At 41.6% G+C, this 18,031-nt stretch overlaps 1 protein-coding gene and 1 long non-coding RNA gene across 2 annotated transcripts; one reads left to right on the forward strand and one right to left on the reverse strand.

Annotated features, from left to right (window-relative positions):
• Positions 1–1,026: 1,026 nt before the first annotated feature.
• LOC117814837 lies at positions 1,027–2,289 on the reverse strand. The gene is made up of 3 exons (XR_004631650.1): positions 2,181–2,289; positions 1,249–1,422; positions 1,027–1,156 (listed from the first exon to the last, which is right to left on the reverse strand). It is a non-coding gene; the product is annotated as an uncharacterized LOC117814837 (long non-coding RNA).
• A 9,007-nt stretch (positions 2,290–11,296) lies between these two features.
• Positions 11,297–12,973, forward strand: LOC117814426 (tripartite motif-containing protein 16-like). Its single transcript, XM_034685741.1, has one exon. It carries the CDS (start codon positions 11,297–11,299, stop codon positions 12,971–12,973), a length of 1,677 nt encoding a protein of 558 aa, XP_034541632.1.
• Positions 12,974–18,031: the final 5,058 nt, after the last annotated feature.

Genomic DNA, 18,031 nt, shown 5'->3' on the forward strand with positions numbered 1-18,031 from the left:
CAAGACACAGGTAAGGGGTCTCTGAAGAGCTGGTAAATCCAGAGAGTCAGACCATCTCTACACAGCAGCTGAGGCCTGGAGTCAAATCTGTCTGGATGATCAGGATATGACTGATCCTCTTCCACACGTGTCACCTCCCTGTTTTCTTCAGACAGTCTGAGGTTACTGTGTGCTGTGTTTGAGTCCAGAGTGAGTTCACAGACATCTGATGGAGAGACAAAGACACAACACAGCAGCAGTTTATCATCAGACACACCTGAAGGCTTTATTCTTTGTTAGCTGACAGTCTGCTGTTTGGTCCTCATGAGTCAAACTGATTCCACACTTACACTTCTTCAGTCCAGGTTTTAACCACTGCTCTCCACCATGGTCCACCCTGGAGGAAGAAACACAGTCAGAGTGATGTTCAGTCCAACATGAGTCCTACCTGCTGTTCAACATGAAGCAGTGTTCCTCAGTTTGTCCCTGTGACAGAGAAACAGGCTGAAACTCCTCTGAGCCAGCTGTCTCCATCACTCTGTCTCTTTTTCTGACAGTGTTGAGATACTTGGAGAAAAATAAGAAGAAGTCAAAGATTCAAAAAGCAAAGGCTGGCTGTTGCTCTTTCCTCCAACATGGAGGCTTTATTTTCCTCCTTTAAAAAGAGACTAATTTCTTCTTTTAGGGCTTGTGTTCATTCTGCAGTATAAAAAGCTCATTCTAAATAGACCTTCAATCTAAACAGTGTCTGCAGATAGAGATATGAAGGAGTGGGCTCTCTTCTTCTAAATATGAATGAAGATTAAATGAAACCTCTCATATGAACTTGTGATGGCTGGAGCCACACAGCGAGTTACCTGACAGTGGGAGCATGGCACTTCCTGGAATTAGTATTACTTTGAATTCAGTTTGATTAAGGGTCCATTTTGTTTACCCCTTGAGTTAAACTTGGTTTGGATTCCCATGTCAGCCAGGATTACACATTCAGTGTTTGAGCTCTTGTTGTCTGTTATACCTCAGTGTATCCAGTCTGCAGAGCGAATCCTCCAGCAGCTTCCCTCCTGAGTCTCCTGGATGGTTGTAGCTCAGGTCCAGCTCTCTCAGGTGGGAGGGGTTGGAGCTCAGAGCTGAGGCCAGAGAAGCACAGCCTGTCTTTGTGATCAGACATCCTGACAGACTGGAGTTAGAAAAACATACAGTAAGCAAAGTGTTCAAGTTTTGACCATTTTAATACAAATAACCATAAACATGATGAGAAGGAAACCTGACCTGAGAGTTTCCAGTTTACAGTGAGGACTCTTCAGTCCAGATGAAAGGAGCTTCACTTCTGAATCCTGCAGGTCGTTGTTACTCAGGTCCAGGTCTCTCAGACTGGAGGACTGGGAGCTGAGGACTGAGGAAAGAGCTTCACAGCTTCTCTCTAACAGGTTACATCCAGTGAACCTGAGATGACATGTAAATATTTGTCAATGCTGTGTATTTTTCATAGTCTCATAGATGTAAAAATGTTTCACACTTATATCTTATGTCTCCTAGTATTAGATTATGATGAGGCCTGCTAGCACAAGCTTCAGGGTTTCATGTTATTCAGGAGCAGAGTAAGCGTCCTTCTGTTTAGGGATACATCCATTCTCCGTGTCATCAGACACAGCTGGGTGATAAGTGAGACAGGATTACTTTGGTAATCAAGGTCCTTCTTCTGTTCAGATCTGTATGTTTTGAGAGACTATGGGCCCAATCTACAAAAGGTTTGTGTATAAAAACATGTGCAAACTTGATAGCGCGCGCAAAGCTGATGTACTAACCGGGTGCACCGAGGATTGCGTCTGTCAAATGAGCAAAATATCACCCGCAATCCATTTAGCATGTTTGCTGTCATGAATACATGCAGATTATCAGAATGCCAAAATACAGGGAGGAGGAGATGCAAATTTAATCATTCATCTCCTGTGCTCTCCCCTCCCTCTTCAATCCCCGGCAGCTCAGTTGAAGGACCACCGCACTGAAGGACCTCCCGACTGTTGCCATGTTTTTTAATCAGCCAACCTGAATGAAGATAGATTGAAGAAGTTGATTTTCCTGGTCTACCTTACTAATAGTTTGAGGAGCCTCAGTTTCTTGTGGAGCTATCTGATATCACCAACATTCATTGAGTTATTGTCTCTGACAGTGTAAGACTTGACGTTCAGCTTTATACTGACCTGAGGGTTTCAAGTTTACAGTGAGGACTCTTCAGTCCAGCAGAGAGAAGCTTCACTCCTGAATCCTGCAGGTTGCTGTTACTCAGGTCCAGGTCTCTCAGACTGGAGGACTGGGAGCTGAGGACTGAGGACAGAGCTTCACAGCTTCTCTCTGACAGGTTACATCCAGCCAGCCTGAAGAAGATCATGAGAACAAACAAATGGTTTCAGTTGTCATGAACAGAATTAATGATATGTTCTGGTTTGGCGACAGACTAGGGCAGACACGTGCAGAGAGTCTCTGAGAAGGCCTTGATATATTTATACATATAAACGCTCCAACAAGCAAAACACTCTACTCGTCTGACTTTAACTTAGCTGTATAAGCCGATTTGCTAATGTCTGGAAGACAGGGAACCACATTTCAAAAAAGAAAAATTACCCCTGAGACCGCTAAGCTAGCTAACCCTGGAGAAGGAGCATCGACGGAGGGGAATTCACAGGACGAGATGATGTCCATCTCCACGCTAAAATCTGAACTTGAAGAAAAACTGTCCACTTTCATGTCTGAGATTCAAGCTTCACTTTTGCTTATTAATCAGTCACTGGATGTGATGTGTTAAATAATCAAAGCTTATGAACCACGCATCAACGAAATGGAGGTTTGTCTGTCGGACCACAGTGACAGGCTGGAGCACCTCGAGAAACATGTAGAAAGGCTCCAGAGTGACAACAAGGAGTTATACGTGAAGACTGAGGACCTTGAAAACAGATCCAGACACAATCATTTGAGCTTCATTGGGCTACCAGAGGGGAGTGATTCCTTCTTGATAGGAGGAGACAAGGACAATATCTAAAAAGGACAGTTTGTTTTCTCTCTGTCCCCTCTTCTCTCTTCAGGTTAGATGCATTTAATATAATTCTGACAGCTTGATGGGAAGACTAGGTAGATTAAGACCCAGAAATATGGCGTTAAATCACTGTCAAAACTATTGCGCGAACAGACGAGATCCTTGCACGAGGAGAAGTAGAACCCATGCGCAAATCAAAGAGACATATAAAAAATGTCCTTGTGAGCGCTTACACATCTGTCACGTGCAACATTTCTCTGCTCAAGAGGGCAAATTTGCATCCTGTCAGAGGCAAACTACCTTTGTTGAAGTGAACTGAGCACTTAAAGGTTTAATCTGCGCACTTGCAGGTAACAGAGCTGCTCGCGCTCGAGTATATTTAAGTTTTGTCAGTGGAGGGGCGGGCACATTCCCGATGGGGTCTGAGTGTGATTGGCTGCAGGGACAGAGTCCTTGTGTTTTCAGATTTTTACAACGGAAAAATGAAACGTTCAAGTTCACATTTTTGATCCACAAGTTCTCAAATTGTATTCTGCAGGTTCTCAAATCAAGTCTACAAGCTTGTGCATTTTGCAACATATCTACCTTCATACATTTAGTGTTTTTATAGTTATATCTACAGCATTCAGTGGTTCATCTAGAGCAGAAATTGTTCCAGTATATGTGCACATGGTGCTGAGCCTCCATCATGGAATGAGCTGGTTTTCTCTGCCTGTACTTACTCTCTACATTACGGGCAGTATAGATATGCATGCAGTGTAAGAATTAAACTCATTTAGGAGAAGGAGGGTCGATAAATAAAGACGGGACAACACAAACTATTTGGAAGGTGCTTCAATGGCATATGGTAATAATTCATATGAGACCTACACTTAAGTCGCAGCCACTCTGACCAGGTTTCAGTCCCATTTTGGATGGCAGGCCTTGATGGCTGGTTCTGTTCCTCTCTTATTGAGATAACTGTAGCTTTAAACGTGTTGTTCTCTGTGTTCTTAGTTTCTCCCTACAATTAGGAGATAGTAAAGTGTCTAGGTATGTTTTCCTGGAGTTCAAGAAGTGTTATATGCCTGCAGTTCACTTTGCTAAGTGAACTAAGGAGGGGACGGGTAGGTAAGGAAGCTAGCAGGGAGCCTCATCCCCTCTCCCTTTAATTCATTTTGTGTTATATCTGTTTGTCCCCCCCCCCCCCCCCCCCCCCCCCCTCTCTCTGCCTCCCTTTTTCTATTATTTTTTTTTAATTGTATTTTGTGTTTATTTTATATATTTTATTTTGTCATTCAGCTTTTAATACGTATGTTCCCTTTTCTTTTTCAGCAGTCTCTTTTGGGTCTAAACAGCTGTGTATATGACCTAAAATAATACAAACGTAGGACGCAAAGTCCGAATGACTTCCTGTAATGTGGGTGGAGTTAACGGACCTGTCAAAAGAGCAAGGGTATGTTCTCCCTAAAAGATCTTAAAGCAGAGATTATTTTCTTACAAGAGACCCACTTATGTACTGTACTGCTGATCATCATTGGCTAACCCACCTTGGATAAGCTATGTTTTCTACTCATTGTTTTTAACATTAAAACAAGAGGAACAGCAATATTGATGAAGAAAAACATTACTTTAAACCTGCTGAGATGTGATAATAATGGATGCTATGTGATTGAGGTGGGTACTTTATGTCAGTACCTGGTGGTGCTAGTGAATGTAAATGCCCCCAACCATGACGATGAAGACTTTGTGAAGAAGCTCCTTTCTTTAATACACAAATTACACTCCCATCATTTGATATTTGGAGGAGATATCAACACTGTAATAGACCCTAACTTTGATAAATCAAGTTTGAAAACTGCTACTCTCTCTAAAATGGCTTGGACTTCAATACAGCTCATGAATCAGTGCGGCTATGTTGACCCCTGGCGGTGCCTACACCCAACTGATGAAGAGTTTTCCTTTTTGCATAAGTCCCACTCTGGCATAGATGACTTTGTCACAGATACAACACTTCTTCACTCAATAGTCTCAGTGGAATACTTGGCTAGAGTAGTTTCACATCATTCGCCCTTAGCTTTAGATTTTAATTTTAAATCTCAAGTCAAAGAATTCTGCCCCTGGAAACTTGACTCCACATTTTTATCAGACCCTAATCTTTGTATCAGTATCGCTCAATCTATAGATCTGCTCCTGGAAACCAACCAAACTGACAATATCAGCCCCAGTTTATCATGGGAGACTCTTAAGGCGGTCCTCAGGGGCAATATCATTTCTTATACTGCACATGTCATGTCCACGTTATTTTGTAACATTGGTAATTAATACCACAAAAATGATAATAGATCAAATAATAGGCAATAAAGTGATAAACACATTTTCTTTTTTTTTCTTCATATTCTCTTCAACTTTTCATCCTTACTGGCGCCCCCTTTGGATGGACGGCGCCCCTAGCATTTGCCAATGCTGCCTATGCCACAGGCCGGCCCTGACTGTGAGATGAGTGTTCCTCATTACCTTATACAGAGCGTGAGCGATCATATTTCTTGGTTCTGTATAAAAGCCTGGCAGCTGAGTTCTGGACCACTTGAAGTCTGTCGAGGGATTTTTGGTTCAGACAGGTAAAGAGTCTGTTGCAGTAATCTAATATTCAAAATAAAAGGTAATTTGGTCTGTAGTTTGAGGGAGAGATGGATCCAAAGCAGGTTTCTTCAACAGTGGGGTCACACATGCATCTTTAAAACAGTTGGGGACACAGCCAGTACACAGGGAGCAGGCCAGGCCCAACAGCATCCATGACCTGTACTAAGAACATAGACAGTATCACATTGAGATGGCTGGTGGACACCTGTGTGTAAAACCACTTCTAAAAGTTTAGACAGGGTTATAGGATAAAATTGGGTAACAGTATCTTTTGGAGGATAAAAGACATCATGATGAGAGGCCCTGGGTGTACTTCAGGCCGATTCCGTGGGTGCTTTGGTGCCCGAGCACCCACGGAAATGGCCAAGCACCCGGATGGGAAGACTCCCTTTTTGGCACACGATTAAGAGTATTTAAAAGCGTTTATAAGAGATTGCTTTTCCAGCTGGACCAAAGCACTGGACAGATTTCGACCCCACGAAAAATCAAATGTGCATCGAGCAGCGGCTAGCGCAGCTGCTGCTGCTAGTGCAGGTGTTAATGTTGCTGCTTCAATTTCAGCTGGTAAACAAAGGCAGATGAACAAAGCAAGGACCAATATCCTTCATGTCAGGGATTGGCCATACGAGGAAACACTGATGAGGAGTCCAATTTGACCCAGCTGTTGAATTTGCGTGCTCCAGATATCCCAGAGTTACTGCCCTGGCTTGCTCGTAAGAAGAACAAGTGGCTCTCTCATGACATCCTAAACGAGATGACTGAAATTATTGCCCATGATGTACTGAGAACACTTATTGAAGAAATAACGTCCGCTGAGTTTTTTTCTGTGATAATGGACGAGACAACTGACCACACAGTCAGAGAGCAAGTGTCTGTCTGCTTCCGTTTTGTGGTTGAAAATCTGGAGCCAGAGGAACTGTTTGTTGGATTTTATCAGACATCAAAAACGACAGCAGATATGCTGTTTCAGCTGTTAAAGGATGTTCTGATGAGATGTTCACTGATCATTCAGAAATGTAGAGGACAGTGTTATGACAGCGCATCGAATGTATCTGGCATTAGGACAGGGTTACAAGCTTGTGTGCTGGAACAGGAGCCCTGTGTGAAGTACATCCATTGCACGGCACATCTGGTTAATTTGGTTGTCCATGATGTCACCCAAAACATTCCACATGCCGTAGTTTTACAACACTTTTCTGTGAGTTGATTACCCTGATAAGACAAAAGCCGGCTTCCCCCGCTATTTATTGTAGAGAAGTAACCAGAGTTTACTGCCAATTGCGTCTTAAAAAACCTCTTTAAACGAAAACAAAAAATGCCCTCCAGTTGTCGTGCAGTTGGGTGCACTAACCGAAGAGGAAACAAGCCCGGGTTATGTTTTTACAGAATCCCATCAGAGAAGGAAAAGCCAGAGAGGAGGACATTGTGGATAAATGCAATTAGGTGCTGCCCCGCTGATGGAACAAAACAATGGAAACCATCAACATTCACATGTCTTTGCAGCGAACATTTCATTAAAGGTAGGTGTAAGTAAAACTGAGTTCTTATTATCGTGTTATTAGTCAGTCAGTCTCGTTCTTACAATGTGGGTGTTCATGAACCGATGTAAACAACTCCAATGACACTTGTTGACACTAGAAAACAAGCTAACGGTAGCAAAACAGACACTTTTTCCTAACGTGCTTGTGATTAAGCCGTCTTTGGTATTCTTAGTTATACTCTTTACATATTCATTCAGACATCGTGGGACATCGTGTGTGGATGTAAGCAACTCCAACTGTAACCAGCTGACACATTTTAAAACAAGCTAAAGGTGGCTAAAAATAGCATCAGTTTTAGAAATACGACATTTTAGTCCTAAAATTGTGGTGATTACGTGGTCGCAGGTAAGTTGGAGAGGCAGGGAGGGGGGTTCACGAGTCATGACAAAACGTAACTAACGCTAATACCAACTTGTGCATTGTGTTGGAAATAAACCCTGTTGTATTTGTTAGAGGTGCCAAATCTGATGACCCACAGTCCCCTATGAAGTCAGAACAGTCTCATAAATCACAAATGCACACAGAAGGATTCACAAATGTATTTCACCTCATACACAAATATATACCATTCTATATAAATGTAAAAAAAAATAAACAACAAGATTCACAAAAGTATTTCTGATTCACACAAATATTTATTGTTTTATAATTAGGAAATAAAAATCCACAGATATACTTTACGTTTGTATCTTGTTACATTTATATACGAACTGTTCAGTCTGCACTTACGAACTGTTTGTAATTTGTGAACCTCACTGCATTTCTGTGTGGAATTTTTGCTGCTGTGGTCAGATTCATAATTCCTTTTTTTCAGGAAGGCAATGTCTGTAGCCAATCAGATGTCCCCCTCCTATCCAGCCAAGCACAGTAGCATAGATTCGAGGGTATGTTGTAAACCCATCACATGGTTCTCATGTTCAATGCCCAGTCTACAGGAGAAAAAAAACATGTTGTTCACTCAATCAAATGATAGTGACAAGAGAAAACCAGAATAATGAACAGTACTCATTTCAAGATAGCATGACTACATTGAGGAATTACTGAGACAAAAACAGGCTTAAAGATGTGCAGTATTTCATAAGACAAGTAGTAAGGTGAGTAAAGGTGTTATCTTTATCTTGATCATTTGTTTTTATGAGACAGGTATTATCCTTATCACTTGTCTGTAAATCAGACAAGTGATAATATATATAAAGATAATATTTTATTAATAATAAGAAGAAGAAGAAGAAGAAGAAGAAGAAAGCATATAAAAAAAACAGGCACCTGACTTGTAAGCAACAGGTTTTAAGTAGGTTGGAGATTGCTTTCTTTTCTGAAATCAAGTGCATCTATAAAAATGTTATGCATTTTTACGCAGGTTTTGTGTAACTTTGAGACATTGCTTAATATTTTGATTGCTGTGGAAGTGGATGTGAATACCTGAGAGAGTGTGGTGTGTTGCTTGTAGTCTTGTGGGCCACAGGATAATACACTTTCTTCAACAGGGACACAGCTGGTTTGTCTGGGTCGGTGTTGCAGGCTGCTTGGATGTTTGATGCAGTCACCCCTCCCTGTCTTTGGTCAAACCACATGGCAGACTTGGATTGTAGTTTTGTGTCCCTTTCAATTATAGAGCACTGCAAGTAATGGGATTAAGCAACGCATTTTTGATAGATGATGAGTTAATTGTTAAACAAGTATTAGAAAAATTAGCTTTTACTGATCTCTTTGGAGAGCTGTGTTTTCTGCACTTAAACTATCCCTGCAACATGTGTGAAGGACATTTTTGGCACGTCTACTTTCAACTAGGTTTACTGACTGATGTTTATAAAATATACCTGCACCTCTGATATGCTCAAACCTGTGAAGACCTCAGTTCATCTGCACAGCTTGGGGGTGTGAATATCATTATATGGCCAAGTACAACAGACAGAATGGAGCATAGGACTGGTTCCTTTTCAGTGTCTGAAGATAAATGTAGCATATTGTACAATGCTGTGCACTCATCTGGGGTTGGAGGTGGACTCATGGCAGGGGGGAGGTCACCACAACCTTCTGCAAATCTTTTTCTTTGAGTCTTTGTGAAAAGTATCTTGCTCCCTTCTACGTACCCTACTCTTCTTGTGGCTGCCAGACAGGCCTCTTCAGTGAAAGCAGTGCCACTCAGTTTGTTCATAGCTGCCAGCAACGTGTACAGTATGGATCCTACATGTGAACAAACTTCTCCTAATCTTGCAATACAAGTGCAGTGGCCAAACTGCACCAGTCCCTCTCTCTCCACAGCAACCCAGGCTGTCAGCGGTGGGTCATTTAAACAGTATGAATGATTTTACCTGACATTGGAAAAAAAATTGGGTAAATGAATGTGTAATTAAGCAAACTATTTCTGCCTTTTAACTACCTTTACTGCCCTAGAACAGACTGACATCGACAGCTAACAGTTCTCCTGACACTACCATTCACTTAAGCTAGCTAAGTGTAGATATTTTTTTACTCACCTTTGCTTTGATGATGAAAACATTTCTTGCCCTTCACCTCCCAAACAGCAGCATTGTTGACCCATCCAGACTGAAAATACATGTAGCTGTCCGTACTTTTGTAGGCTTTCATTCTGTTCAAAATTCAGCCACTGAAAATTTTCAGCACTTTTTTCACTAGTGGACTGCTTTTGAACCTGCAGACATTTAGCACTTTTTTTTCTTTGAAGCTCATGCATACAGTCAAAGGAAACAGTCAACACTGCACTTCAAAGGAGCCAGCTGCACATACAGAAAGCTAAGCAGATGGTCGACACACTCAGAGAAAACATTACGTTTCTTCATGAAGAAGGATCCTCAGGGTTTTGGGAAAACACTACTGCAGCAGACCACACTTGAATTTGGAAATCCCAGCTTTACCCCGACCAAGAAAAATTCCCGGCCGAGTGGATGATGGAGGGGCACCGCCACACAGATTTCAGACACCAGAAGAACTGTACCAACAACAGCCGACACCCGTCTTTGTTCGGGGATCCATCTGACACCAGCCTTCGCTCCAAGGTCCTGCCGACATCAGCCTTGGTTTGTACGTCATGCTGACAACTGTCTTCAGTCGGGGGTCCATCCAACACCCGTCTTCATTTGGGGGTCCATCCAAGACCCGTCTTCACTCGGGGGTCCATCCAACACCCGTCTTCACTCGGGGGTCCATCCAACATCGGTCTTTGCTCAGACTTTGCTGTTCTTGAAATACTCGATATGGAGCCACTTTTTCACTTAAACAATGATTTATGTTTAAACTTTAACTTGCATGTTTTTTAGTTTGGACAAAAAGCATTTCTTTGTCAATTATTATGTCACTTTAACTCAATCTATGGAGCTCAGGCCTGAATTCAGGACATTTGTTGTGCCATAAACTGCTGTTTAAACAGAAAAATATCAATTATTTGTTTATGCAATGTATAGAAAATAAAAAGATGACTTCTTGTGTTAAATCATTACATGTTGTTGTCTGTCTTTGAACAATGGAGATTAGAAAATAAAACAATGATCAACACTTTGCATATTCATAGAGGCTGAAAACAACATTTCACAGTATTTCTCTGTTACTTAATAATTCATGGATTAAAGGGTTAATTCATATGAATCCATGAATCAAATGTTAGAACAACAGATCGGCTTTATTTGAGTCTTTCTGGGTTCAGAGTTTCAGCAAACACCTTGTTCAGTGCACTGGCTTTAGTTTCAAAGCACCTGAAGCTTTAAATGCACTTTGTGCTCAGGGTGATCGGACTCTGAAGTCCAGCGTTATCATTGCTGTGTTCAAAGTAGACACTTAGATGTGTGAGAAAGAATTATACAGCACTTCAAGTATTTGATATCAGTCCACTGTGACAGCCGCCTTCTGGGAGATCTTTTTTTTAAAAACCTGAAAAACACAACTCAAGAAATGTAGGAGGAGTCCGAGAAATAAGAAAGAGTCACAAAGAAGTGATTTCTAAAGGCTGAAAAGTGAACACACGGTGATCAGGTTGAGCCTGTCCTTCCTCAGAGCACAAAGTTTACAGCGCTGTTCCTTTTCCAGGAATGTAGAAACGCTTGATAACCCCTCCCTCATCTCTCGCACAACCAGCTGAGAAAGTTAACCTCACTCAGTCGTTGAAATGGCGCAGAAAGGAGTTCAGCTGGACCGGGAACCCTTCTCTTGTTCCATCTGTTTGGATCTGCTGAAGGATCCGGTGACTGTTCCCTGTGGACACAGCTACTGCATGGACTGCATCAAAGCCCACTGGGACAAAGAGGATGAGAAGGAGAGCCACAGCTGCCCTCAGTGTAGGCACACCTTCACCCCGAGGCCTGCCCTGCAGAAGAACACCACGCTGGAGACAGTACTGCAGGAACGGAAGAAAACCGGACTCCAAGCTGCTCCTGATGATCCCTCTTATGCTGGACCTGAAGATGTGGCCTGTGACGTCTGCACTGGGAGAAAACTCAAAGCCCTCAAGTCCTGTCTGCAGTGTCTGGCTTCTTACTGCCAGAAACACCTTCATCCTCATTTTGAAGCAGCTCCATTGAAGAAACACAAGCTGGTGGAGCCCTCCAAGAAGCTTCAGGAGAATGTCTGCTCTCGTCATGATGAGGTGATGAAGATGTTCTGCCGTACTGATCAGCAGTCTATCTGTTATATCTGCTCTGTGGATGATCACAAAGGCCACGACACGGTCTCAGCTGCAGCAGAAAGGAGTGAGAAGCAGAGAGAGCTGGAAGAGAGTCGACTAAACATCCAGCAGAGAATCCAGGACAGAGAGAAAGATGTGGAGCAGCTTCAACAGGAGGTGGAGGCTATCAATGGCTCCGCTGATAAAGCAGTGGAGCACAGTGAGGAGATGTTCACCCAGTTGATCCGTCTCATGGAGGAACGACGCTCTGACGTGAGGCAGCAGGTCAGATCCCAGCAGGAAACTGAAGTGAGTCGAGTCAGAGAGCTTCAGGAGAAGCTGGAGCAGGAGATCACTGAGCTGCAGAGGAGAGACGCTGAGCTGCAGAAGCTGGCACACACAGAGGACCACAACCAGTTTCTACACGACTACCCCTCACTGTCAGGACTCAGTGGACCTGCGGACTTATCCAGCATCAAGACCCGTCCTCTGAGGTACTTTGAGGGTGTGACAACAGCTGTGTCAGAAGTCAGAGAACAACTACAGGAGCTTCTGAGAGAGAAGTGGACCAGCGTCTCACAGGCAGTGGCTGAAGTGGATGCTTTACTGTCAGAACCACCAGAGCCCAAGACCAGAACTGACTTCTTAAGATATTCTCGTAGAGTCACACTGGATCCAAACACAGCAAACAAATGGCTTTTATTATCTGATGGGAACAGAAGAGCAACAGTGAAACTACAACATCAGTCTTATCCTAATCACCCAGACAGATTCACTTGGTGGTTTCAGGTCTTGAGTAGAGAGAGTCTGAGTGGACGTTGTTACTGGGAGGGGGAGTGGAGTGGGGGCGGAGTTTGTGTAGCAGTCGCATACAAGAATATCAGCAGAGAAGGGGGCTCAGATGATTGTTTATTTGGATTCAATGATAAATCTTGGAGGTTAGATTGTATCGACAACAGTTATAATTTTATGTACAACAAAGTGAAGACTCCTATCTCAGGACCTCTATCCTCCAGAGTAGGAGTGTACCTGGATCACAGAGCAGGTATTCTGTCCTTCTACAGCGTCTCTGAAACCATGACTCTCCTGCACAGAGTCCAGACCACATTCACTCAGCCGCTCTATGCTGGACTAACGCTTTACAAACTTAAAGACACTGCTGAGTTCTGTGAAGTCCAATAAAAACATTCAAGTCCATTCAGACCAAATATGTGCAACAAGACGATTTCAAACCTGCGTTGTTCTGGTCTGATGGTCCTCACTCCAAGAACTCTCTGTGCTTCAGGTCTTCATGCCGGCTTTGTGAGTATTTTTGTAGCTGCTGCTTTCGTAGATGCTTTAAGAGATGAGGACAGTGATGTTGGATTATTTGCAACAATTGTGTTTCTATTTTTGATGAAGCTTCAAAAAAAAAAAAAAAAAAAGCTGTGTGAAATGCTTGTGTTACACAGGATGGGAAGATCTTGTTTGCTTGTTGATTGCTTGCTTGTTGATCACGCTTCATGAATTTTGAGCCACATGTCTTGACATGATTATTAATACGATGTTTGTTTTATTTTTCAGAGACTTTTATTTTGAAAGGGCTTTAGTGTGATCAGTGGATTTGTAAAGATGTCTACACTCACACTTTTTATGTGGCGGATCCAAATGTTGTTTTCCACGAATGGATGCACAGATGAAGTTCAGAGAGGTTTGATAGAAGTGTATTAATAATCACATGGTTTTGGAAAAAGCTCTTGTATATTTGGGACACAGCTGAGATTCTGCTGGAATGAGCTGATTGTGTAAGTGAAATCAACCTGTACCTAAAATCATCCAATAAACCAAAGTGTGTCTTTAACAGCACTGTGTCTGTCCTCACTTTCAATCAACCAAGCTTTATTTATAGAACACCTTTCACACAAATCAAAGTTCTTTACAGCGAAACAAGAATGCTAATGCACAACAACAACAACAACATCAACAACAACAACAACAACAACAACAACAACAACAACCACAAAGTATGTCTTTTAAAATAAGTGAAAGCATCAAAATAACAATACAAATATAAATATTTCAAATAAATAATAAAAATGGGTAAAGATCAAAATTGAAGACAAAATAAAGTAAATAAAAAGACTTTTTAAAAAAACTGAGTAAACAAGTAGTTACAAATAAATAAAAGACATTGAAGTGTTTGATATCAGTCTACTGTGAGCCAAAGTAAAAAGTTTAAAGCATTGCTCGTCTTTTGTAGAAATGCTTGGTAACCCCTCCCTCGTCTCTCACACAGCCAGCTTCACTCTGCATGTGAACTCTTGTTGCCTCTCCTTCAGATATACAGTTTGAGGATTTGTATTACCGACATGTGGTGACATGTTGGTTACACACATGTTCTACACTCTTCCACAGATTTCTGACTTCTACTTTGGAATTCTAAGATCAATGGCAGAATTCTAGAACTCTGACTTTGATTGTAGAACTCTGACTTGGATTCTAGAACTCTGAATTTGATTCTAGAACTCTGACTTTGATCTCTGAGGCAGAATTCTGAGACAAAGGGTAGGACTTACAGAACAAATCAGTAATCCTCATCTATTATCAACGGCCATGACTGACAGCTCTATCGACAAATGAGGCTCCTGCAGCGCTGTGCAGAAACACACGAGACATGATAAAAGCATTTAAATACTGTAAACCATTTGAGTTTTCAAGTTCAATAACTGTTAAAAACAAACAAACCCAACATATTAATCAGTCCATCCAACCATCCAAATGATACAACTAATCAACATCCACAAGTAAAGAACTGAAGGCTTGAAATACAGAAAAAGGACGAACATAACATAAACTCAGGTGTTACAGGCCATATTTCATAAAAGCTAAGCTAGGTTAGCCGTTGGCAGCTGGGCTAGCATGGCAACATCTAAACATAAGTAGATTATAGAACAAAGCACCTTTAAATAAATCAAATGAAAACAACAAACCAGTTCCTTGTGCCCAAGTCAGTCGGTCCCTCTTCTCTTTAGTCAGGAGGATGCAGCATTTATGATTTGCAAACGAAATTTCAAATTTGACTCGTCAGACCTCAGGTTAGTTTTCCACTCCGCCTCGGCCCATCTTTAATGAGATCAGGTTCAGAGAAGTCCCCTAAGTTTCTGGATCATGTCTATATATGGTGTCTCTGTGCATGGTACAGTTTTAACCTGCATCTGTGGACGCAGCCAAAAACAGTTTACACAGACAACCGTTTTGGGATTTAATTTTGAGGCCGTGCAGTGATTTACAGTCTGTTTTTAATGCAGTGATTTCCACTACAGAGTCATGTCTGTTTTTAATGCAGTGATTTCCACTACAGAATCATGTCTGTGTTTAATGCATTGACTTCCACTACAGAGTCATGTCTGTTTTTAATGCAGTGACTTCCACTACAGAGTCATGTCTGTTTTAATGCAGTGACTTCCACTACAGAGTCATGTCTGTTTTTAATGCAGTGATTTCCACTACAGAGTCATGTCTGTTTTAATGCAGTGCTACCTGAGGACCTGAAGATCACAGCCATCTAGTATCAGTTCACCTGTACTAACCTCATGAACTGTGACATGTTCCATCAGGTGTTAACTTTTCTGCTCTTTTGTTCCCACTGTCCCAAATTTTTAAACGCGTTGCAGGCATCCAATTCAAAATGATTCTTAAATCAAATATGGGCTTTAAATGTTTTTCCCAGCATCATTTTCTATCTTTGTTCACATTTTACACAGTATCACAACTTTTTTGGAGATGGTATTGTTTGACAGTTTTCTTTTGTTTCCGTTTCAGGGAAATGTTTGTCAAATTATGTCTTTTTTTTTTAACAGCTCTGCCTTCTGTGAGAACGAGAAGTCATTATTGGGTGTTAACTCCGTATCTTCACTTCTATATCTCGTTATCTTGTCATAACAAAGCTGGTTTCAGTGAACAGATTCATTGAAACATGTATTATGTCATATATCCAGCAGGGGGAGCCATTGGGCTGACAAGAATCCAACAAATCCAAGTGTATCGTCTGTAAAACTTGCAGTCTTTTAAATTCTAGCTGGGAGCCCTCAACTGGTTACAAAATGTCTAATGCTGTAGAAGAAAGTAATTTCTTTAGAATACAATATCATCAAAACCACTGTTTCTCATACATAAAGAAACAGACACTCACTGACACACACTCACATACACTTTATGTCCATCTTTTTTCAATCCTCATACAAAACAATCAGCTGGTTAGGTAGTAGTTGGGTACTTCCCATTTTTTGGGATATGACAGCTGAAGGAAACAGTGAAGGAAATCAGGTTTATTTCACAATATTAAGGCTCATTGGAACATTCTAGTCACTGTCAGTGCAACCTTAAACCATATTTGAGCTCCTTTCATCTCATGTTTATATCATTTGTGTTTATCAATAAATGATGATACATATGATTCACTCACACACTCACATACAGCGATGGTTTTCTTGTTCTCATCCTTAAATAAAACAATCATTGCCACGGACCTTCTTTTCTCAAGACTGAACACTGAATCTGTTACACATGACGCACTGGATATACTGTATGTGTGATCCATCAGTAAAAATTAGATAAATATTCACGGCCCATCTATTTCCATGCAGCGAACATGGGATGTTAGTTATCATTGCACCCTGTCAATACTTCCCTCGTGTCCTGAGTTTGAAATAATGAATGATGTGATGCAGATGTGCTTCGTTCGTAAAATATCCATCTCTTTCCATCTGGACAGTCACGTTCTTTTTAGCGTGCAGAGGAATTATTTCAGTGGATACAAAACCTGAATCCAGACCCTATTGCAAATTGCGTCATGCATTCTAGGCCGTCTCTATGTTGCATAATTGTCTGTTTGTTTGTATTGATGAATTCATCCCAGAGACCTGCATGTAGAAGAAGGTCATTCTTGATATTGTAAAGTTTTCCAACAGAGGGGAAATAATTAGGAAATAATTTATTGTGAGTGAATGGGTTGCTAAAATGAATAATGATAATTAAAAAAGATAAAAGTCACTTACAGTCATGGAAAAAAATATTAGACCACCCTTGTTTTCTTCAATTTCTTGTTCATTGTAATGCCTGATACCACTAAAGGTATATTACCTGAAGAATACAACGAACACAACACAAAATGCAGCTGATTACAGAATACTTTATGTCCTATTTGACATGCTGAAGCTTAATTTTATTCCCAGGGTTTATGAGAGGCCATTTCATGTCATAAGCAGGTTTCCTGCTTACATTCAAGTCGTAGCACAACTCAGAAGTTGTCAGCTCTCATATAATGCCTAAAACAAAAGACTTATGTGAAGCCACAAAGGCAGCCATCTTGGCACTGCTGGAAATTGGCACGACTGAGCGACAGGTGGCAAAAACAACTGAAGATCTCCAAGACAGCTGTGCATTACACCAAGAAAAGAAAAAAAGTCAACATGGTACAGGCAAATTGCTAGCTGGTCGAGGCAGGAAACGTTTTCTACCCAACAAGATGAACGTGCAATCATCCGTTCCTTAAAAATTTGCGGGCACTGTCGAGAAATGGGACTTGTTCGGCAAAGACAGTTCGAAACCGACTTCTTGAAGCTGGTCTGAAGTCACAAAGGGCACGGAAGAAGCCCTTCATCAACGGAAGGCAGAGGAAGGCCCGGTTACTCTTTGCTAGGGATCACTACGATTGGACTGTTGATGATCGGGCTAAGGTTCTCTTCAGTGATCAATCCAATTTTGAGTTGATGCCCACTCCAGCTAACTTACTGGTTAGGAGGAAGCCTGGAGAAGCTTACAAATCAGACTGTCTTGCCCCTACAGTAAAACATGGGGGTGGATCGGTGATACTCTGGGGTTGTTTCGAATGGGTGGAACAGGGGAAATGGAATTGTGTGAAGAGCGAATGTACCAGGTCACATTCAGGGCCACGCTTGAAAACAGTCTTCTTCCATCAGCTGGAAAACTATTTCCTGCCTCCAATGACTGGATTTTCCAACAAGACAATACCCCTCGCCACACGGCAGGGTCAGTTAAAGCCTGGATGGAGAACCAGAACATTCAAACCATGCCTTGGCCTGCTCAATCACCAGATCTAAATCCAATTGAAAACCTGTTGAAAATCATCAAACTCAAAATGGAGAACCACAAGCCCAAAAACAAAGCAACTGTGTTTGATTTGTATCAACAGGAATGTGCTGCTGTGACAGCAGAACAATGTCAGAGGCTGGTGGAGAG

This window comes from Notolabrus celidotus, chromosome 6 (assembly GCF_009762535.1).
Source record: "Notolabrus celidotus isolate fNotCel1 chromosome 6, fNotCel1.pri, whole genome shotgun sequence".
In the NCBI taxonomy this organism is placed as follows: domain Eukaryota; kingdom Metazoa; phylum Chordata; class Actinopteri; order Labriformes; family Labridae; genus Notolabrus; species Notolabrus celidotus.